Genomic DNA, 19,075 nt, shown 5'->3' with positions numbered 1-19,075 from the left:
TAAGTGGAAAAAAGCTGATTTATGTGTTGTAAAAATGAGATTGTATTTGACTCAAATCAAATAAAATTTCAGTTACTACATATTTTCATTCATGTTTTCTCAAGCAACTCAAACCGGCTGAAACCATATCTACGGTGAAAATACACATTACTTGGCAACATACTTGAGTAAACTATTCATTGTGAATATTTAGTTTTTACACTATTTGCTTCCCCATGTTTGACAAACCTTACACAAAATATTGCATGTACAGTATGCGTGATGTGTGGATACATGTGTGCAAATTTATTTATTTATTTACTGCTCTTGTGAAGGCTGGTAACTTCACAATAACTAGTAACAAAACTTGATAACTAGTAACTACCATATAATTGAAATGGACACTGAGCCGCTCCTCTGTTGAAAACATGACAAAAAACTAACTCCAGGGATGCATTTAATACAAAGGAACTGCCAAGTAGGAGATTTCACTTCGTTAGCGAGTAAAATAATATCTAGCCGGGCTGAAGCTGGAATGTGACGTTTTTCTGCATATTTGCAGCATTTGTCATGAGTGCTGAATCCAATTGTACTGTTCTCTCCGGCACAGCTCACCCTTTCAGTCATTTCATCTAATTAAATGCAAGACTCCTGATAAACATAAACTTCATATATTTTTAAGGCTTTTATATATCTTATATGCTGATCAATGCTGCATGTATTTGGTTGATAATACAGCAACACTAGTTTATTCTTATTTTTATAAATCTTATTATTTGTTTCTATTTTCTTACACTTGTCTCTTTTATTTCTGTTTATGTAAAGCACTTTGAATTGCCACTGTATATGAAATGTGCTATATAAATAATCGTGCCTTGCCTAATATTGTGATACATTACAGCAATTTCAAGGAATATATACAAAAGAATGAAATGACTGAAGAAAATTCAACACACTCTCATGGTCTCAAAACCCCCCAAAAAACTTGCAAGATTGACTGATAAGCAGTTTACTGAAAAAGGGCAAACTTTTTAGTCAAGTGTTGATGTCAAATGCCAAACAAACAATATAATGGGAAATTGAAGTCTAAATTTAGGGAATCAAAGAGTTAGTTGTTTTAAGTAGCACACACACGTACACACACACACACACACACACACACACACACACACACACACACACATATATAAAACAGTATAATGCAATTAATTTTGTGATGGCAAATACTCATAATATATTTGGTGCTCTCTGTTTTTCAAAAATCTTGAATGAATAATAATTTCAAAGAAGAACAGCATTTACTTCAAATAGAAAACACTTATAACACAATTTTTTACTGTCACTTTTTCGTATACGGTAACACTATAATAACTACACACTATGAATCATTTGTTACAGTTTTTCATGATTGCTAACACACTAAAATTAAACTTTTCCCACAATTAGCAAAACCGTACAATCAAGGAGCAAAACACAAGGTTAGATTTGCACAACTCTAAGCACGTTGTCAGCTTCACACTTTTTGCAAAACATTACACACAGTGATATGCAAATCACTAAACACACTTGGATGCTTTTGATAGAAAATTTTCATAACGGTATTTCCTTGCAATTTCAAAGCAAAGGCCTTCAAATGAACAAACACATGAACCATAGGTTAAACACAGCCATCAGGTGTGCACACACACTGCTGCAAAACTGTACACACCACATCAGCTGGAACCACAACAAAAAGCAATAGGTTTAAACTATTAGTCTTCAATAAACATGTTTGCAGTAGTATTGAATATTAGTGTTCAATAAATATGGAAGGCAATGTCTCAGTATGGAAGGGAAAGCACGAAAGTGAGGAAGATTGGTAAACAGGAGACAGTGGATGGGATTTTTTTTTTACAATGAAATGCATACATCACCAGAAGGCTGAATAAATAGGCTTTACATTTGTTGTATGGTTTGTTAGCATAAGGAATATTTAGCTGTCAGTCTATCCCTGATTGGTAAATACAGTATGTTCATGTACTTTATAGCAATACCTCTTAAATCCTGATTATATCAGTATTAGTCAGTTAGAAATAATACAAGTGTTTAAGATTGATTACCACAGTGTGACATATTAAATGAGGCGTGTGTGCTCTGTACAGTGTCAAAATTGTGTTTTGTTTTAGCGCTGTAAAGTTTTGGATGAAGTGTTTCATTTTGCAAAAGTTCTGATGTGTTCTGCTGTTTGTGTGTGTGGATGTGTAAATTGTGTGTGGTGTTTTGACAAAATGGGCCTTAATTTCAAAATTGTGCTTAAGTAATCAGAAAAAAAACTGTAAAAATTAGCAAATAGTGAATTCATTATTTATTAAGCATTAACTCTACATTAACAGATGTTAGTAAGCAGTTTATAACTGCAGATACAAATCCTCTTTTTTTTAAAAGCACCAATATAATGTCTTTACCTACATACTTTGTTAATTAATATTTTTTATTACTAAATTAAGTATTGCAAACAAGTTGTTTAAGAGAAGTTTCTGGTTTTTACGGATTATTCAAAATGCGCAAGTAAATGATTAATAAAATAATTATTCAGGCATATATTAATAGTTAATTATGTTAATAAATGCTTAATAACTCCACTTCTCCCATTTTGTGACCTAATCTAAAGTGAGGACTATTTAAGCTTTACAAATCCATTATAAATGACAGTTAAAGGCTAAGTTATATACTAAAAAGGAATTAAGGGACTTTATTCATTTCTATTCACTTGAAGATACACAAATTAATCTGTATCAAATTAAAAATAAATATTTGCAATTTAAAATAAAATTACTGTGCAGTTTAAACATCACTAAATTATATAAAAAGTTGTATCATAATATACTGTATCGTAAAAATTATTATAGTGTTGTTTTATCCAGTTTTATTTTATATTTTGACACTCCTGTTATTCGACACAGTAATTTAACTTTTTAGATAAGATTGCAGCGATGTATTGTTTATTTGATACTGAACCTTTAAGTGAAGTTTTTAAACTAATTTCGAGAGGAGCACGTGATATAATTGACCGCAGCTGGCCGCCAATCTACACTCATTAGTTAGCCAATCAGATCTATTCCAAATTACTATAAATAGCCTAGCTAGATATTACTCCCTTACCTTCGTTTTCCGAATAACAAGGACAAACCCTGCTCCTAACAAACTACCGAAACCCTCGACAACAAACAACAACAACAGCTACAACAACAGCTACAACAACAGCTACAACAACAGCTACAACAACAGCTACAACAACAGCTACAGCTACAACAACAGCTACAGCTACAACAACAGCTACAACAACAACAACAGCAATAACAACAGCAACAACAACAGCAACAACAGCCTACATCAACAATAACAGCTAACGCTTCAACAACAACAGCTTCAACAACAACAGCTACTACAACAACAGCTACAACAAAACAGCGACAACAACAGAAAGAACTCACAACCTAAACAGAACAATCCAACATCAAAGCTATCAACAAGCAACATGGAAGGAACCAACACACCAGCTCTCCCGGAAACACCAGCCCAAACACAACAACAAACCCAAATAAACACCGAGGCTCCTATCAGAGGCCGAAGACCCATCCGCTCCACAGTCACAAGAACCCATCGCCGCACGCAATCTCCATCTCCAAACCGCAACTTACCGTCTCCCGCTTCATCCTACGCCTCTGCAAGATCTTCATCCATCACATCCAACAAAATGACTGTTTCTGAACTCCGCCAGTCACTCACAAACGCCGGAATTTCCATCCCCACCCGCTGCAATAAATCCGAACTTCTGAAACTGTACGAAGCCATCCCGTCACCAACTCCGCCTCCCCAAGACAGTAGACCAACTCGCTCCCGCCACACCCCCTATCCACAACCCTCCGCTACTCAGCACTCAAGAAACCCCCCTGGACCACCCAAGAAAGCAACCAAGAAAACTAATAAAAAGCAACCTCAAGCTACAGGACAGAAAGCACCTTCTACCAACCAACACACAGTGAATCCACCGGACAATTATGCCACTCCAGGACTTCCCACCCCCCTCCTTTGGCCTCCAGCCCCACAATCCAGCGAAAACTCCAGTCCGACTCTTCAAGCAATTCCCCCGACTCTCAACCCTCCTCAGTTCTCTCTTTCTTCTAATCTCCCTCATTCTTCAACTCAACTTATTCCCAATCTTTCTTCTAATCTCCCTCATTCTTCAACCCAACTTATTCCCACTCAATCCTTTCCTACAAGCTCCAACGCTCTCCCTCTGCCTGCTAATTTTTCATCTACTAATCCCCCCTTTTTTCCCTCTACATCCCTCCAAGCACCCACTTCCATTACTAACCCTCCCCAACAAAATGCTTTCTGTACTAACACATCTTCCGCACGAGCCCCCTTCACCCTAGCCACAGCCACACCCCTTCCCATTCCGCATAACGCTCCAGTCCTGGAACCACCTCAGATCTCCAACACAGTCAGGAACCTCATCCTATCAGGTGCAGACATAGACCTCTCTACACTCCTTTCACCTATTGCACCTCCCTCGGCAGATCGACAGGTGGATTGCGGCGAATTCACCATTACACTTAAATCACCAGTCAGCTCTCAACCTCGCACACTCACAATAGCCGAATTCCACGTAGCTTTCTCACGTTATACAGACACCATCTGCTCTGTCTTTCCCCATAGGAGGCGCGAGCTGAACGACTATATGGCTATCATTTCGGAGCTCGCACTCTCCTATGGGGGAACGCATTTCTATACATATCACAAATTATTTTCAGCAAAATGCGCTATTCGCGTTGCTCAATGGAATCAGTGTTCTTATTGGGGGGCTTTGGACACTGATCTCCATAACAGAGTTTTTCTAGGATGCCGCAATCTTTCCTGCGCGGTCTGCCGCTCAAACCTTCACCCAACCACTTCCTGTCCCTTCATAATCCCCTCCACTGAGAAAGAACTACAAACCCCAAGATCCACTAGTTACGTACCCCGCCCTTCCACCTCTGCTATCCCTGCTCTTCTCCCCCCTCCCTCCTCTCAAAACCCTCCATCATCTCTAGCTTGCAATAACTTTAACGCAGCCAGATGTTTCCGCCACCCTTGCAAATACTTACACATTTGCAGTTACTGCGGTGGCGCTCATGCTCGAGTGGTCTGCCAAGTGTGGAAAGCAAATAAAAAACATAGATCCTATTTGTCGACTCCTGTCAATATTTCTAATCTTTACCATGAATTATGCATGCACCCTGATCCTAATTTTTCTGAATTTCTCATTTCAGGTCTGTCTAATGGATTCCACCCCGGTGTTTCGACTCTTCCTTCCTATAACCTCGCATGTCCTAACCTTCAATCTGCTAACGCTGAACCAGAAGTGGTGGAGCAATTAATAAAGAAAGAGATCGATAATAAATTTATGATCGGTCCCTTTCTTGCCCCCCCCCGTTTAGCACCTATCGAGTCAGCCCAATTGGAGTAGCGACCAGAAAATTTTCGGGCAAAAAACGGCTAATTATCGACCTGTCTTCTCCCCATAATTCCGCCTATTCAAGTGTCAACAGCATAATTTCACCTGACGAATTCTCTCTGAATTACCACGATATAGACCAAGCCATTTCTTTAATTAAACTCGTCGGACGCGACGCCTGGCTCGCGAAAGTAGACATCACGTCAGCTTTCAAAATTATGCCATTGCATCCCGAGTTCTGGCATCTCTTTGGCATTAATTGGAAATCCCAATTCTACTTTGCAGTCCGTTTAACCTTCGGCTGCAGAAGTAGCCCCAAAATCTTCGACATGCTTTCAGAAGCATTATGCTGGATCCTCGCTAACAATTACGGCATTCCGCACGTAGTCCACCTACTAGATGATTTCCTCATAATTTCCCCTCCAAATTCCCCACCTGCTAAACACCTAGAGATTACCAAAGCAGTGTTTGCCAAACTCGGCATCCCTCTAGCTGAAGAAAAAACCGCCGGCCCCAGCACCTTCATAGAATTCTTAGGCATCAATTTGGACTCTAACAAATTTCAAGCATCTTTACCCAAAGAGAAAGTCGATCGCATCATTTCTCTATCTTCCATATTTTTGGAGAAACAAGAATGTTCTAAACGCGAACTGCTGTCAATATTAGGACATTTAAATTTCGCCATGCGCATCATACCTCAAGGACGCCAGTTCGTCACTCACCTCCTTCAACTCGCAGCATCAGTTCAGAGTCTAGAAGAAAATATATCCTTATCCGATCCATGCCGAAACGAACTCAGCCTCTGGATTTCCTTCCTTAAGTGCTGGAACGGCTGTTCTTTCTTTTATAGTGATTTAATTTCATCCCCCGTAGACATCCATCTTTATACAGACGCTGCACCCTCCATAGGATTTGGCGGTTACTACCAAGGCCGCTGGTTCGCATCCGATTGGCCCCCCCAAATGTTAGAGGTTCCATCACACCAATATTCATCTGCATTATTCGAACTATACCCCATAGTCGTCGCGACCCTATTATGGGGAGATGAATGGTCTGCTTCCAGCATTCTCATTCACTGTGACAATGAAGCCGTCGTTCACTGCATTAATAGAGGGCGCTCTCACTCCCCCGCTCTAATGCCGCTTCTCCGTCGCCTTATTTGGACTTCAGCCAAAAAACAGTTTATTTTAACTGCTGTACATGTTCCTGGTTTTCATAATTAAATTGCTGACTCTCTCTCTCGTCTTCATTTTCAGAAATTCAGAGAATTAGCGCCGGAGGCGGAGCAGCACCCGACGCCCATCCCTCCTTATTCAGAGATGATATTCCAATAAATCATCCCATGCACGATCTGCACCAAGCATCCATATCTCTCATTATGCAAGCGGTGGCTCCAAGAACCTTACAAGCTTATCTCACTGCATGGAAAACATTCAAACATTTCCATTCACTATACAACACTACATTCCCCAATTTCTCCCTACTTACAATCACATCATTTATCACTTACCTTCATTCTCACAAACATATCCAGGCAAACTCGATTAAGAGCTATTTAAGTGGCATTCAGTTTTTTCACAAACTCATGTACGGCTCCAGTTCTGAATCTATCACTAACTCACAAACTAGCCTTCTTATTAAAGGCATTCAGAAGACCCGCCCCCCCCTCCCAGACACAAGGCTACCCATCACACACAACATACTAGCTAAATGCATTTCCACAATCAGGAAAGGCTATTTTTCATTTCATACAGATCATACCCTAGATGCAATGTTTATTCTTGCCTTTTTTGGATTTCTAAGATGTTCTGAATTTACAGTTACATCTAAATTCGATCCCTCTATCCACCCTACTATAGCAGATCTGACCTTGATTGATGAGGAAACAATTGCTTTCCTCATTAAGCAAAGTAAAACAGATCAATCCAGAAAGGGACATTACATCTACATATTCAACATTCCCTCCCCCACAAGCCCATTCCAAACTCTTCTAGCTTACACACACTACAGTAAAACACTAAGTGCAAGTCCCCTAGACCCCCTTTTCATAGACGACACACACCACCCAGTGACACGCTTTTGGTTCCAAAAACACCTTAAATATGTCCTAACCAACTCAGGCTTCCCATCAGAATCATACTCCAGTCACTCATTCAGAATTGGAGCCGCCACTACAGCAGCACACAAAGGGTTATCACAACAACACATACAAACACTAGGAAGGTGGTCTTCTGACGCCTTCAAAACCTACATCCGACTCAGCCACAGTCATCTCAGGGAAGCCCAGAGGACCCTCACCAGCCGTTGCAGTTATCCCAGCGGCCAAAGACACGAGCCTAGTACAAGGAAAGAACACAACCCAGCTATACCAGCTTCCCGAGGGCAGAGGAACTACCAAGTCTCTCAAGGGCGCGGGCATGACCCAGCCATCTAATTTCTTTTCTTCCTTTCAGCTGATTTGCACTCAGCCTTCTCCCCCTTTTCACTCACCCAACTACAGTAAGAGTTCTTTCCCTGCCCAAGCCCCCCCGTCACCCCCGCCCCCCCTGGCCGCTGCCACAGAAGTTTTCACTGCCCACCAACTTTTCTAACTTCTGTAGGACCCCGCCCCCCCCATGGCTCTGGCCCCCGCAGGGGCGTTACCCCGAGCTTCGATTACCGCAGGAATCATCTCACGGCCCGGCCTTAGCTTTTTATATTATATGTCATTTCAATGACATATAGTATAGCACTATTTATTTTCTCTTTGTTTGATTTTATTTGTATAAATTCACATCTATATGCACCCACGCATATAAATATGAATTTATATATAGTGCTGTCACCCTCACGCTCTGTTCCCGCAGGAACACCCCCAGAGCACCTATAGCGCCCGTCACCCTCCAGAAAGAGTCTTCACCTTCCCCTCATCTTTCCAGACTCCTACTGGAGCCAGCCAAATAGCTCACCCAGCCCCGAGCTGTGACACTAGCCATGTCACCGACCCTCCCCGGCCCTAGCTTTTATTCACTTATTTCTGTTTATTTCTCACATTTATCTTTTATTTTTTAAATTTATTTATATATATGTATATATATATGCACCCACGCATATAAATATATATTTATATATAGTGCTGTCACCCTCACGCTCTAACTCCCGTGGAGTTAATCCCGAGCACCGGACCCCCGCAGGGGTCATCGCCCAACTGCCATTTCACCCTCCAGCTGGGGCTTCACCGACCATTCCTTTTCCCGACTCCAGCTGGAGATGGCACATACAGCTCTCTCTCCCGCAGGAGAGCCAAGAGCTTCGACTCTCTCAAGAGTCAGTAAAAAAAAAAAACGCCCCCCCCAATGCCCTAGATTACCCCATTATATATTTATATATCTATATGTTTCATATAAATATATAATTATATATAGTGCTGCCACCTCCCAGCTCAATCTCCGCAAGGAGTGTTCCTCGAGCAAATTACTCCTTTGGAGTCCCCGCCCCCCCCCTGCCCCCCTTCACCCCCCTCTCCAGCCGGAGTCCTTCACTCCCCTTCCCTTGTAATGACTCCAGCAGGATTCCCGCCCACCCCATGGCTCTGACCCCCGCAGGGGTCTCCCCGAGTCTCTACTCCAGCAGGAGTATTCACAGCCCAAGCCAACTCTGCTCGGGTTCCCGCAGGAACCTGTGTCACCCTTTGCTCCAAGGAGCCCTCTTTACATTTCCTTTCAAATAACTATATCCAGCAGCCGGATATAGCATTTCAAGCCTTTTGGGGAGTTTCTTCGAATACACGGCTGCTGTCCCGAGCTTCATGCATTTGGGGAGCTCTCGAGAACCACCTGATCTCGTACTCCCCTTACATGCTCTATGGACCTGGCGGGAGCCCTGGGCTCAACTATCTCCGAGCTCAGGGTTCTCTCCCGGGACAGCATGCCAAACCTGCTTACAGTCGTCAAGCAATATCTAAGTGTGAACTCTTGAAGTGAAGTTTTTAAACTAATTTCGAGAGGAGCACGTGATATAATTGACCGCAGCTGGCCGCCAATCTACACTCATTAGTTAGCCAATCAGATCTATTCCAAATTACTATAAATAGCCTAGCTAGATATTACTCCCTTACCTTCGTTTTCCGAAGAAACCCCCCATCCACCCCCTATCTCCTCCTTTCCTCCCTTTAAAAAGGGGAGCTCTCGAGAACCACCTGATCTCGTACTCCCCTTACATGCTCTATGGACCTGGCGGGAGCCCTGGGCTCAACTATCTCCGAGCTCAGGGTTCTCTCCCGGGACAGCATGCCAAACCTGCTTACAGTCGTCAAGCAATATCTAAGTGTGAACTCTTGAATTATCATTTATTAGGTATTTATAAAGCATAAATAGTCCTCTAGGTCACAAAACTGCATGAAGTTGAGTTAATAAAGCTTTAATTAACAGAAACAATTAACTATTAACAGATGCCTGAATAAGAAGAATTATAAATGTTGATTTGAATAGTTTAGAAGGATTTGTAAAAAATGCAATACTTAATTTAGTGAAAAATTAATAAACAAAGTATGAAAGGACAATTATTCAGCGCATTTTAAATGTGCTTATAAGTCAATAACAGATCATTTGCATCTGCAGTTATAAACTGCTTATTAATGTCTGTTAATGTAGAGTTAATGCTCAACAAATAATGAATTTCCTATTTGTTATTGCTTAATAAATGATTTATAGTGTGTAGTTATTATAAAGTGTTAAGCATTCTATCTAAATAAAAAATATTAATTTCTTTCATGAGCAAAAGCAACCCCCCAAACTATTGATATTTTCCATATGATTTTTTCCAATATTGACTTTAACTGCATGATGACATCCTATTAATTTCACCAGATCCATCAACAACGTCACCACCTGGTGGCCAGTTGGCCATGAAACAACGACCACAGCTATCAATAAATCACCATTAATTCTCAATTACTGTCTGATCCTCTCCAAGGCTTAGAAATGTCCATCTCTAATGCATAACCCTAAAGACTGACATGAGGAAGATAGAGTTTCTGAACTACACATCGATCTGGACTGACACATCGCTCTCACACCTGCTGCTCAGAGTTTGCAAAGGCCTGGATGTCACAAGCTGCCCATCAATGAGGTCAAATGTGTAATGCATAGGATGGATAGATATTACATCTGTAAATAACAAACAAATAGCTAATGAGCTGCACGGGTGACACATGTCATGGTGCTGTTTGAATTATTCAGCGGTTGCTCTTCTCATACATTGTGATCTATTCACAGGTGTCACAGAGACCACAAAAGATGAAGTCGAAACAATGCCTATGATAACACAAAACATAGATTGCACACCACAATTCAATTAACTTAAATTATGTACTCAAATTTTGATACTTGGTGGCTGTTTGTTTACTTTAGTTGTGTTCACACAGCCAGAACGCTTGAGAAGGAAATCAACTTAAATAGGAACAGTTTAGATTCACTGACATGTGAGAGCATCAGAGAATATGTTTACGCTACTGCAATCTCTCATCCAAAAGTCTACTGCAATCTGGTGAAACAGCCGGAAGTTAACCGTATATACGCTTGCAGCACACACGCACATTGACTGCTCTAGCAGGAGTGTCACACCTTGGCAGGACTGAATTTACAGCTGGTAATGACTGTCAGTGAAACCAGGGACTCTGGAGGAAGACAGCAGATGGAAAACACACACAGCCACAGATAACCACAGGAAAACGAGAACATTTCACCGGGCAAATACTGACAGGTACTAGTACAGAAGAAATAAAATAAAACATGAGCCCTGCATCTCAATACAATATATAGATAACAATATATCTCTTATATTCTAGAAAATAAGAGGAGTCAATAAGGTGGACCTCCTTATTATAACTGCTCTCTCATTAATGTATTGGCAATTTAATAAAGTTAACTATAAATATGTCTAGAATAGAAATAAATGAAGATATTTGACTTGTATTTCAGGGATTTGTTGATCTCTGAAAAGATGTATGTTTTTTACACAGGAGCATCAGTTGCTCTTGACAGGCTATTAACTGCATATTTGAAATCTAACATTCTAGGCTGAAACAGTCTTAAATGTGCATTATGTTGTACAATGAAGTGTGAAGAGGCTGGAACACAGACAATGCTAGTATAATATCACATGACTGTCATTTAATCAGATTTGTGAACGAACTGGTCAAGACGATCTGCTGCAGTTCAAATTGAGCATCAAAATGGGGAAGAAAGGTTATTTCAGTGACTTTGAATGTGGCATGGTTGTTGGTCTCAGACAGGCTGATCTGAGTACTTCAGAAACTGCTGATCTACTGGGATTTTTAAGCACAACCATCTCTAGGGTTTACAGAGAATGGTTTGAGGTCAGAGTTCAAGCTAATAGAAAGGCAACAGTAACTCAAATAACCACTCATTACAACTGAGGTATCCAGAAGAGCATCTGAATGCACAACACATCAAACCTTGAGGTGGATGAGCTACAGTAGCAGAAGACCACACCGGGTGACACTCCTGTCAGCTCAGAACAGAAAACTGAATCTACAATTCACACAGGCTCAACAAAATCAGACAATAGAAGATTGAAAAAACGTTGCAGGTCTTTCTGCTGCTGCATTCAGATGGTAGGGTCAAAATTTGGCGTCAACAACATGAAAGTATGGATCTATCCTGCCTTGAATCAACAATTCAGGTTGGTGGTGGTGGTGTAATGGTGTGGGGGATATTTTCTTAGCATACTTTGGGCCCATTAGTACTAATTGAGCATTGTGTCAACACCTCAGCCTACCTGAGTAGGCGACACGGTGGCACAGTGGGTAGCACATTGGCCTCACAGCAAGAAGGTCGCTGGTTCGAGCCTCGCCTGGGTCAGTTGGCATTTCTTTGTGGAGTTTGCATGTTCTCCCTGTATTCACGTGGGTTTCCTCCAGGTGCTCCAGTTTCCCCCACACCTCCAAAGACATGTGGTACAGATTTATTTGGTATGCTAAGATTGACAGTAGTGTATGAGTGTGTGTGTGAATATTTCCCAGTTATGGGTTGCGACTGGAAGGGTATCCGCTGCGTAAAACATATACTGGATAAGTTGGCGGTTCATTCCGCTGTGGCGACCCCAAATTAATAAAGGGTCTAAGCCGAAAAGAAAATGAATGAACGAATAATTCACGAGGTCCTGTATGGTGAGATGGAATTAGCAAAGACTCACTGTAAAATAAACAAACCATAGCATGTCAAATGCCACACTGCATGAATTTCAAAGTTTTTGAATCACGGTTATTTTCACACGGTATGACTCTCTGGGGTAGCATACAGTTGATGCTGTGTTCACACTGCATGATAGATCAGTGACAGGAGGATAAACATTGCATTACTGCCCTTGAAATAATTGCAGACAACTCTGTCAAGCTTGCAAAAGACCGCAAAAAGTTTGCTTAATCACTCAAGACCACACGTGAGATCAGAGTTCACATTTGTCAAAAAATAATCGTGCAACATGCTGCTGCAAAGGTTTCTGCTTTGTTTTTGTTTAATGTTATCAATGAATGAAATCATTCATTCATTTTCCTTTAGCTTAGTTTCTTATTAATGAGGGTCGCCACAGTGTAATGGTGCATGCAGAGGAAACCCATGCTAACACGAGGAGAACATGCAAACTCCTGTTTAGTGTTATGGTAAAGCTTATTCTGAGATTGTGGTCTATAACTCCTCCACAACCACCCTGCTGTCCTGTATCTTGCTCTCTTATTGGCTGTAGGTAATAGCCAATGTGTTTTTCAGAATTCTTTTTTCACACAACAAGCTTTTGACACATTAACAATTCTCTCAGATCACATCTTAGAATATTTACACTCTGTGGTTGTCGCTTGTGCGTATATTTCACAAAACCTGTCTGCAAGTGAAAATCAGAGCTAAAGTCATACAGTGTGAACTCTGCATTGCAAAATATTGGAATAGTCATTGTTGTTGCTTTGGATAAAACAGGTTGAATGTTGAGCACGTAAACTTATGGAAGTGTACTTGCACTTACTGTATGGTCGTGTTTCACTATATATGTTTCTTAAGTCTGTAATAATTGTATATTGATTACATTGCAGTATCGAAGTATGTCAATAAATATTACACGATTAGAAGCCAGTCCATTAACAGGCTGAAATCTTTTTTTAAGGTCACAGCAAATGTATTGAGTTGTCCTACCTATTAGTGAAGACTTTGCTGTAATTAAACACTTGGATCTCCAGCATCTCGTCGCCATCCACTTGACTCCCAATTGGCCATCGGAACGCCTGGAAAACAAAACAAACCAGGACAAAAATCAATACGCTCAATCTGACAGTTAGTAGATCTTTCAAAGCTAATTATAAACTCTGTATTGGGTCCATTTACAGCCAAAATCTCTTATTATAAGACTTTCAATTAATCTTAAACTAAAACACAATAAGGTCTGTAGCTGAATCGATTATCAGCAATGCAATGAATGCTGATATATCAAGTAATTTATTAACAGCAGGAAATAATTACAAATTATTACAGTAATTAAGGTGTTGTTTTTGACAACCACTAACAACCACTAACAACTGTGCTTTCTGTCATCATTTACTTACCTTTACTATGTTGGTATGTTAACAGTAGCTATTGACTAGAAAAATTATAGTATGAAATCAATGGCTATCATAAAATATTTACAATACTATACAATATAACAGTTACAAAACATTCCTCAAAAACAATATGATTGCTTACTGTCTATTTTGAATTATTAAAAGAGGTTAACCATGATCAAATTTTAGTTTAAGTGCTACTTTTATAAAAAATTTTGTTTATCTCCTTGAAAGGTACATGGGAGAAAGATTGTGGGGAAAAAAAATTGTGATGAAGAATGGATTTTAGTCTGTTCTGGCATATTTTTCAAAGGTGCCACAATATCAAAGCACGAGCAAAATTTTAATTGATTTTACAGAATTTCTTTAACACCAGTTTGTCTAAATAAGATATTTCCTAATGTTTTGCAAAGTTGTTTTAACTGCAAATCCAATGTTGGTACTGTGATGCACGTATTCTGGTACTGTGACATGATTAAGAAAAACTGGAAAGAAATCTACAAACTAGTTCAGAAGATTATTGGTAAACCTTTGGCCCTATTTCCAGTTCTATATTTTGTTTTCATTGTAAAATTGGTCTACATCTTAGTCATGGACTAGAATCTGTGTTACACCCTTATACTTATTAAACAAGAAAATGTATACTTTTGTTGTGGTCCTTTCCTAACATTCCTTTGTCAATGAATCAGATTGCCATTTTCTTACCCTTAAAAAAAAAAAAAAAAAACAGACTTATGACATATCTGGATTCCTCTTCGGGAGTTTTTGGAGAATGTATATTGACGTTTTTGATGGATGTATATTATGTGAATTTACCTTTCACAAAAGACTTGAACAGCTAGCTGATGGACAATAATCATAGGTGACATGAGACACCTATACCACTGTTTTGTCATTGCAAACCTTTAAACAACTGTTTTTAAAAATATATATAATAACATTTTTGGTGCAAAAAAACCTCAGATAAAAATCTGAAACTCCATTTAATGACAGCTTTAAATGTACCTGCTTTCTCAATTACGACCAACGGACAAAATCTAGTCTCAAACTTTAGTGCACTAATCTGTCCATTCAATTGCCATCAACATCTCAAGCTTTAAAAGGGACTGCATAAATATTACAGTATGTGGCATACTGAAGGACGGCCTACTTGCATTCCCATTTAAGCTAACAGCAGTAATCTATGACACTGTAGGAGTCTTTCAGGCTCTTAACAGTGGGATGATGCATTAGCTTCTCCTGATCCTAGAACACTGACTCCCATCTGGCACACTGATCCATACAGACAAACGGGCTGCCCTGAGGCCTGCTGAGGCGTTCTGTCTCACTGCGATTATGGAGAACAGCAGCACTCCACTGCTAGACTGCAGGGCCACAGTGTTTTCTTGCCAAATCAATCAGAGACCGGCTTGGGTGCTCCGACTAGCGGAATGAGATTTGTTGTCATGTGGTTAAAGAAAGTCACCGAGAACTCATGTAGGTAGATACGACTGTCACTTCTGCTTAATCTCGTTTTCAACACACAGAGTTTGGTTATTTGCAAGAGTGACAGCCACATTCGACCGACAAATTAGATTTTCGCAAAGGTGCTAACAAAACTGAACTGAACACAGTTGTTAATTATGCTATTTAAAGTGTATCAGAGAGGTACTCTTCTCCAAGTAAGGGGAAAACAAATTACACGGAAAAGTCTTGACCCACATTTTGCTACATGTAATGAGCAAAAGCAGAACATCTTGACTTGATTGGCAGCAGTATAAAGTGACTAAAGGTTATAAAAAAGTGTGTATAATGTGAATCCGCAGGACAAAATGTGCTAGAATTATCACTGTACTGCAAAAAAAAAAGGTTTGTTAGGTAACATGAACTGGTTTTAGTTGAAAAAGTTGAAGAAGATTTAAGGATTTTTATCTACACTAGAAAAATCTTGCTGCCCTAATATTTTAGGTTGAATCAAATTACTTTCTAGTCACCTTAAGTAAAATGTTGTATAATTTACAAAAAAGTTGAAACCTGATTAGCTGATTAAAATAAGTTAAAGCAACATAAAAATAATTGTTATCTTGACTTTTTTTCATTACATTTTTTTGAGTGTAATCAAACTTCCTATATTAAGTCACACCAGCAAAAATAATTGCAATTTTTTCGCATTATATCACAGAAATATGAATAAGGGTTATGCCAACATAAAATATATTAGAATTTCTTTTAGAAATGTGTACATGACCGACCAATGATGGCGGCACAACAAGGCATGGCAAATATTGTCATGAGCATCCTCCAAATTAATCCACAACCTATACATTTTATATATAATTAAAGGGCACCTATGATGAAAATCATCTTTTGTAAGCTGTTTGGACAGAACTGTCTGTATAGTGTGTCCACAGTCATATTGGAGTGATATAAAGACAATAAGTCTCTTTTTTTATTTCATGATGTTAAAATAGGATCCAAATCCCTCCCATTTTGAGACCCACCACAACATGACGTTTTTCCCCGCTCACCGAGTTGATTAACAGCCACGTATTAACATGTGTGTGTGAACTTTGTACTGATATTGTGTGTGACTCATTGCAAAAGGCCTGAATTAACTCTAAATAAATACAATAAAACTCTTCATTCTTACTGTAGTATTTTCTCACAAACATTACGTGAGACCTGCTTCATGTCTGTCACTGTGCTGTTTATCTGACACAGCCAAGGTGGAGATTGAGGCACACTATGACAGTCACTCGGGAATGGTGGGCAGGGAGAACTAGCATTGAAGACCACGGTCACCCGTGGGTAAACTCTCACCACACCTTAGGCCACCAAAGTATGACTTTTCTGTTGATGTTATTAATTTTATTGTACTTATGTAAATTCCCAATATTTCAATAAATAAATAAATAAAATGCAGCCACTTAATTATTGTTGGTGCCACTGACATACCTGATTCACTGCCCCTACCCTCCCCCAGTGGCGGATTTAGGCATGGGCAATATGGATGATTGCCCAGGGTGGCATCTTGCTTTGGGCAGCCCGCAGAGACGGTAAAAAATAAATAAATAAAAAATACCCTAGTAAAAGCATTGGAATATGATTTACGAGTGGCAATCCCAGAATAAAGACTTTAAGGGTGTTTACATTTGGCATCTTTTGCACGAGTTCTCTATGTGCAACCGAAACAACGGTGGTGAAAGCAAACTGGTTGTTTGCATGCGCGCTGATAAAATACGTGCCGCTCAAATGGCGTGAAACCGGAGTAACAGCCTTTTCTGCAGAAGTGTCGGCACACAGCGAGTTTTTCAAGTCCACACAACTAAAGTTTATATAATATGATGATGATGTAACTTTCACTAAGCATGGCTATAAAGCAAAAAGGAGGGATAAAGTGTCATGGAGCTAAGACTTCATTAATTCTTAGCCAAAAGTCGGGTCTAAGTATTTCAATTCTTTAGAATTATCATAATTAATATTCATGCAAAAGGTTTCTTAAGTGATCTTAACATACCCCTCTACTTGATACATTGTATTCCAGTAACATTAAGGAATGACTTCTGTTATTTATTTAGAATAATAATTGTATAATAATATTAATAATAATTGTACTTATTTAGAATAAATATAAATAAATTGTTATATTTATTGAATAACAAAGCTAACAATTTAAGGGGGGTGGGGGTGTATGGCTTGGTTCACCCAGGGAGCAACTGCCCTACCCGATCGTCGTTGAAAGCACGCACACACCATCAAAAGACAGCAATGGCAATTTAATACTTACCTTAAGGTACATCAGTAGAAAAAGCTGCATTAATAATATTGTGGCTCAAAAAGGAATATGGATAAATGATATTATTAGGGTCTGTATGGTGGGTGTGTGTATTTAGAAATGCCTTTTGTTCAGTTTGTTCAATTGTTTGTTTTATTAACTCAATAATTTTCATTAGTTTTAGACATAGCATATACTGTATGCTGTACAATAAAAGTATGTGAAAAATAACTAAAAAGTTATATGAAAAGTGTTTTTAAACTTATTATTGATTTTTATTTGGTTTGCACATGTACTTGCTGAATTATTTCTGGCCATCCCTGAGAAAATGTTCTGGGGGTGCCACTTTTAAAGGCACAGGCCACAAAATTAGCTACATTGTGTTTAGAGCAGAAAAATCCAATATTCTGAAAGGTATAATAAATAATCTGATGGGTGTTTTGGGCTGAAACTTCACAGACACATTGTGTAAGGTATAAAGTATGCAAAAACACATACATTTAAATGCTGGATATAGAACATTTAGAAATGGATGCAAGTACCAAAAGGAGGACATGTCGGAGGAAAAAAGAAATAGTCACTTTACCTTAGATCATGTACATGTGTAAGAGATTTCAGTTGCCAAATTATTAAAAGGAGTGTAATGTATAATTTCTTGCACAGACTGATTCTCTAGCTTCATAAGACCTTGCATTTTATGCATCAGCAAGGTTTCATATAAAAGAACCCTCATGTTCTTCTAATCTGAAGAAATCAAGTCACTACATCTTGCATGATGTGAGGGCGAGTAAATTACTGTAACAGAACATTTCCAGTTTTTGAGTGAACTATCCCTAGCACCTCTTGCATCACTTTCCACCAGTTAATAGACTAACAATATACGCATACATCATATTTAAAAAGAGAGAGAGAGTTTAAAACAGCCTTTTGTCAGTGCACAACAAAAATGAATCTTACGCCGGGAAGTACCTTAAGTCAAACTTAATGAAAGAAAAATATTTGTTGAGGTTTACTGGTGATGGGATGCTGTTATTAACCACACACCAACACACAAGCAAATGTCTGTCAACACATGGACACCCACAGTCTTTAATTCTGAACTCATTAGGATCATTTGTCTATCTAAACGTTATGGGTTCTCATCACAGTATGAGCAGTTAATGCGATGAGAGACATGATCCGCACTAGAGAGGCAGAGATATTTACCAGATGCAGAGGACTGCAACTCAACATTTTATAACACAGAAGGGAAGAAATGAAAACACAGCAGAGT

General features: G+C 39.3%; 1 protein-coding gene across 51 annotated transcripts in view; it reads right to left on the bottom strand.

Annotated features, from left to right (window-relative positions):
• otofa (otoferlin a) overlaps positions 1-19,075 on the bottom strand; it is a 145,325-nt gene that overhangs the window by 93,613 nt on the left and 32,637 nt on the right. For all 51 annotated transcript variants that reach the window (XM_073932662.1, XM_073932663.1, XM_009294734.5 and 48 more), the window contains exon 3: positions 13,645-13,733. In XM_073932662.1, the coding sequence (XP_073788763.1) occupies positions 13,645-13,691 (47 nt within the window). In that variant the 5' untranslated portion in view covers positions 13,692-13,733. The remainder of the gene's footprint in view (positions 1-13,644; positions 13,734-19,075) is intronic.

Source organism: Danio rerio, chromosome 20 (genome assembly GCF_049306965.1).
Source record: "Danio rerio strain Tuebingen ecotype United States chromosome 20, GRCz12tu, whole genome shotgun sequence".
Lineage (NCBI taxonomy): Eukaryota > Metazoa > Chordata > Actinopteri > Cypriniformes > Danionidae > Danio > Danio rerio.
The sequence above is the reverse complement of the archived record's forward strand: the minus strand, read 5'-3'. Positions and strand labels throughout refer to the sequence as shown.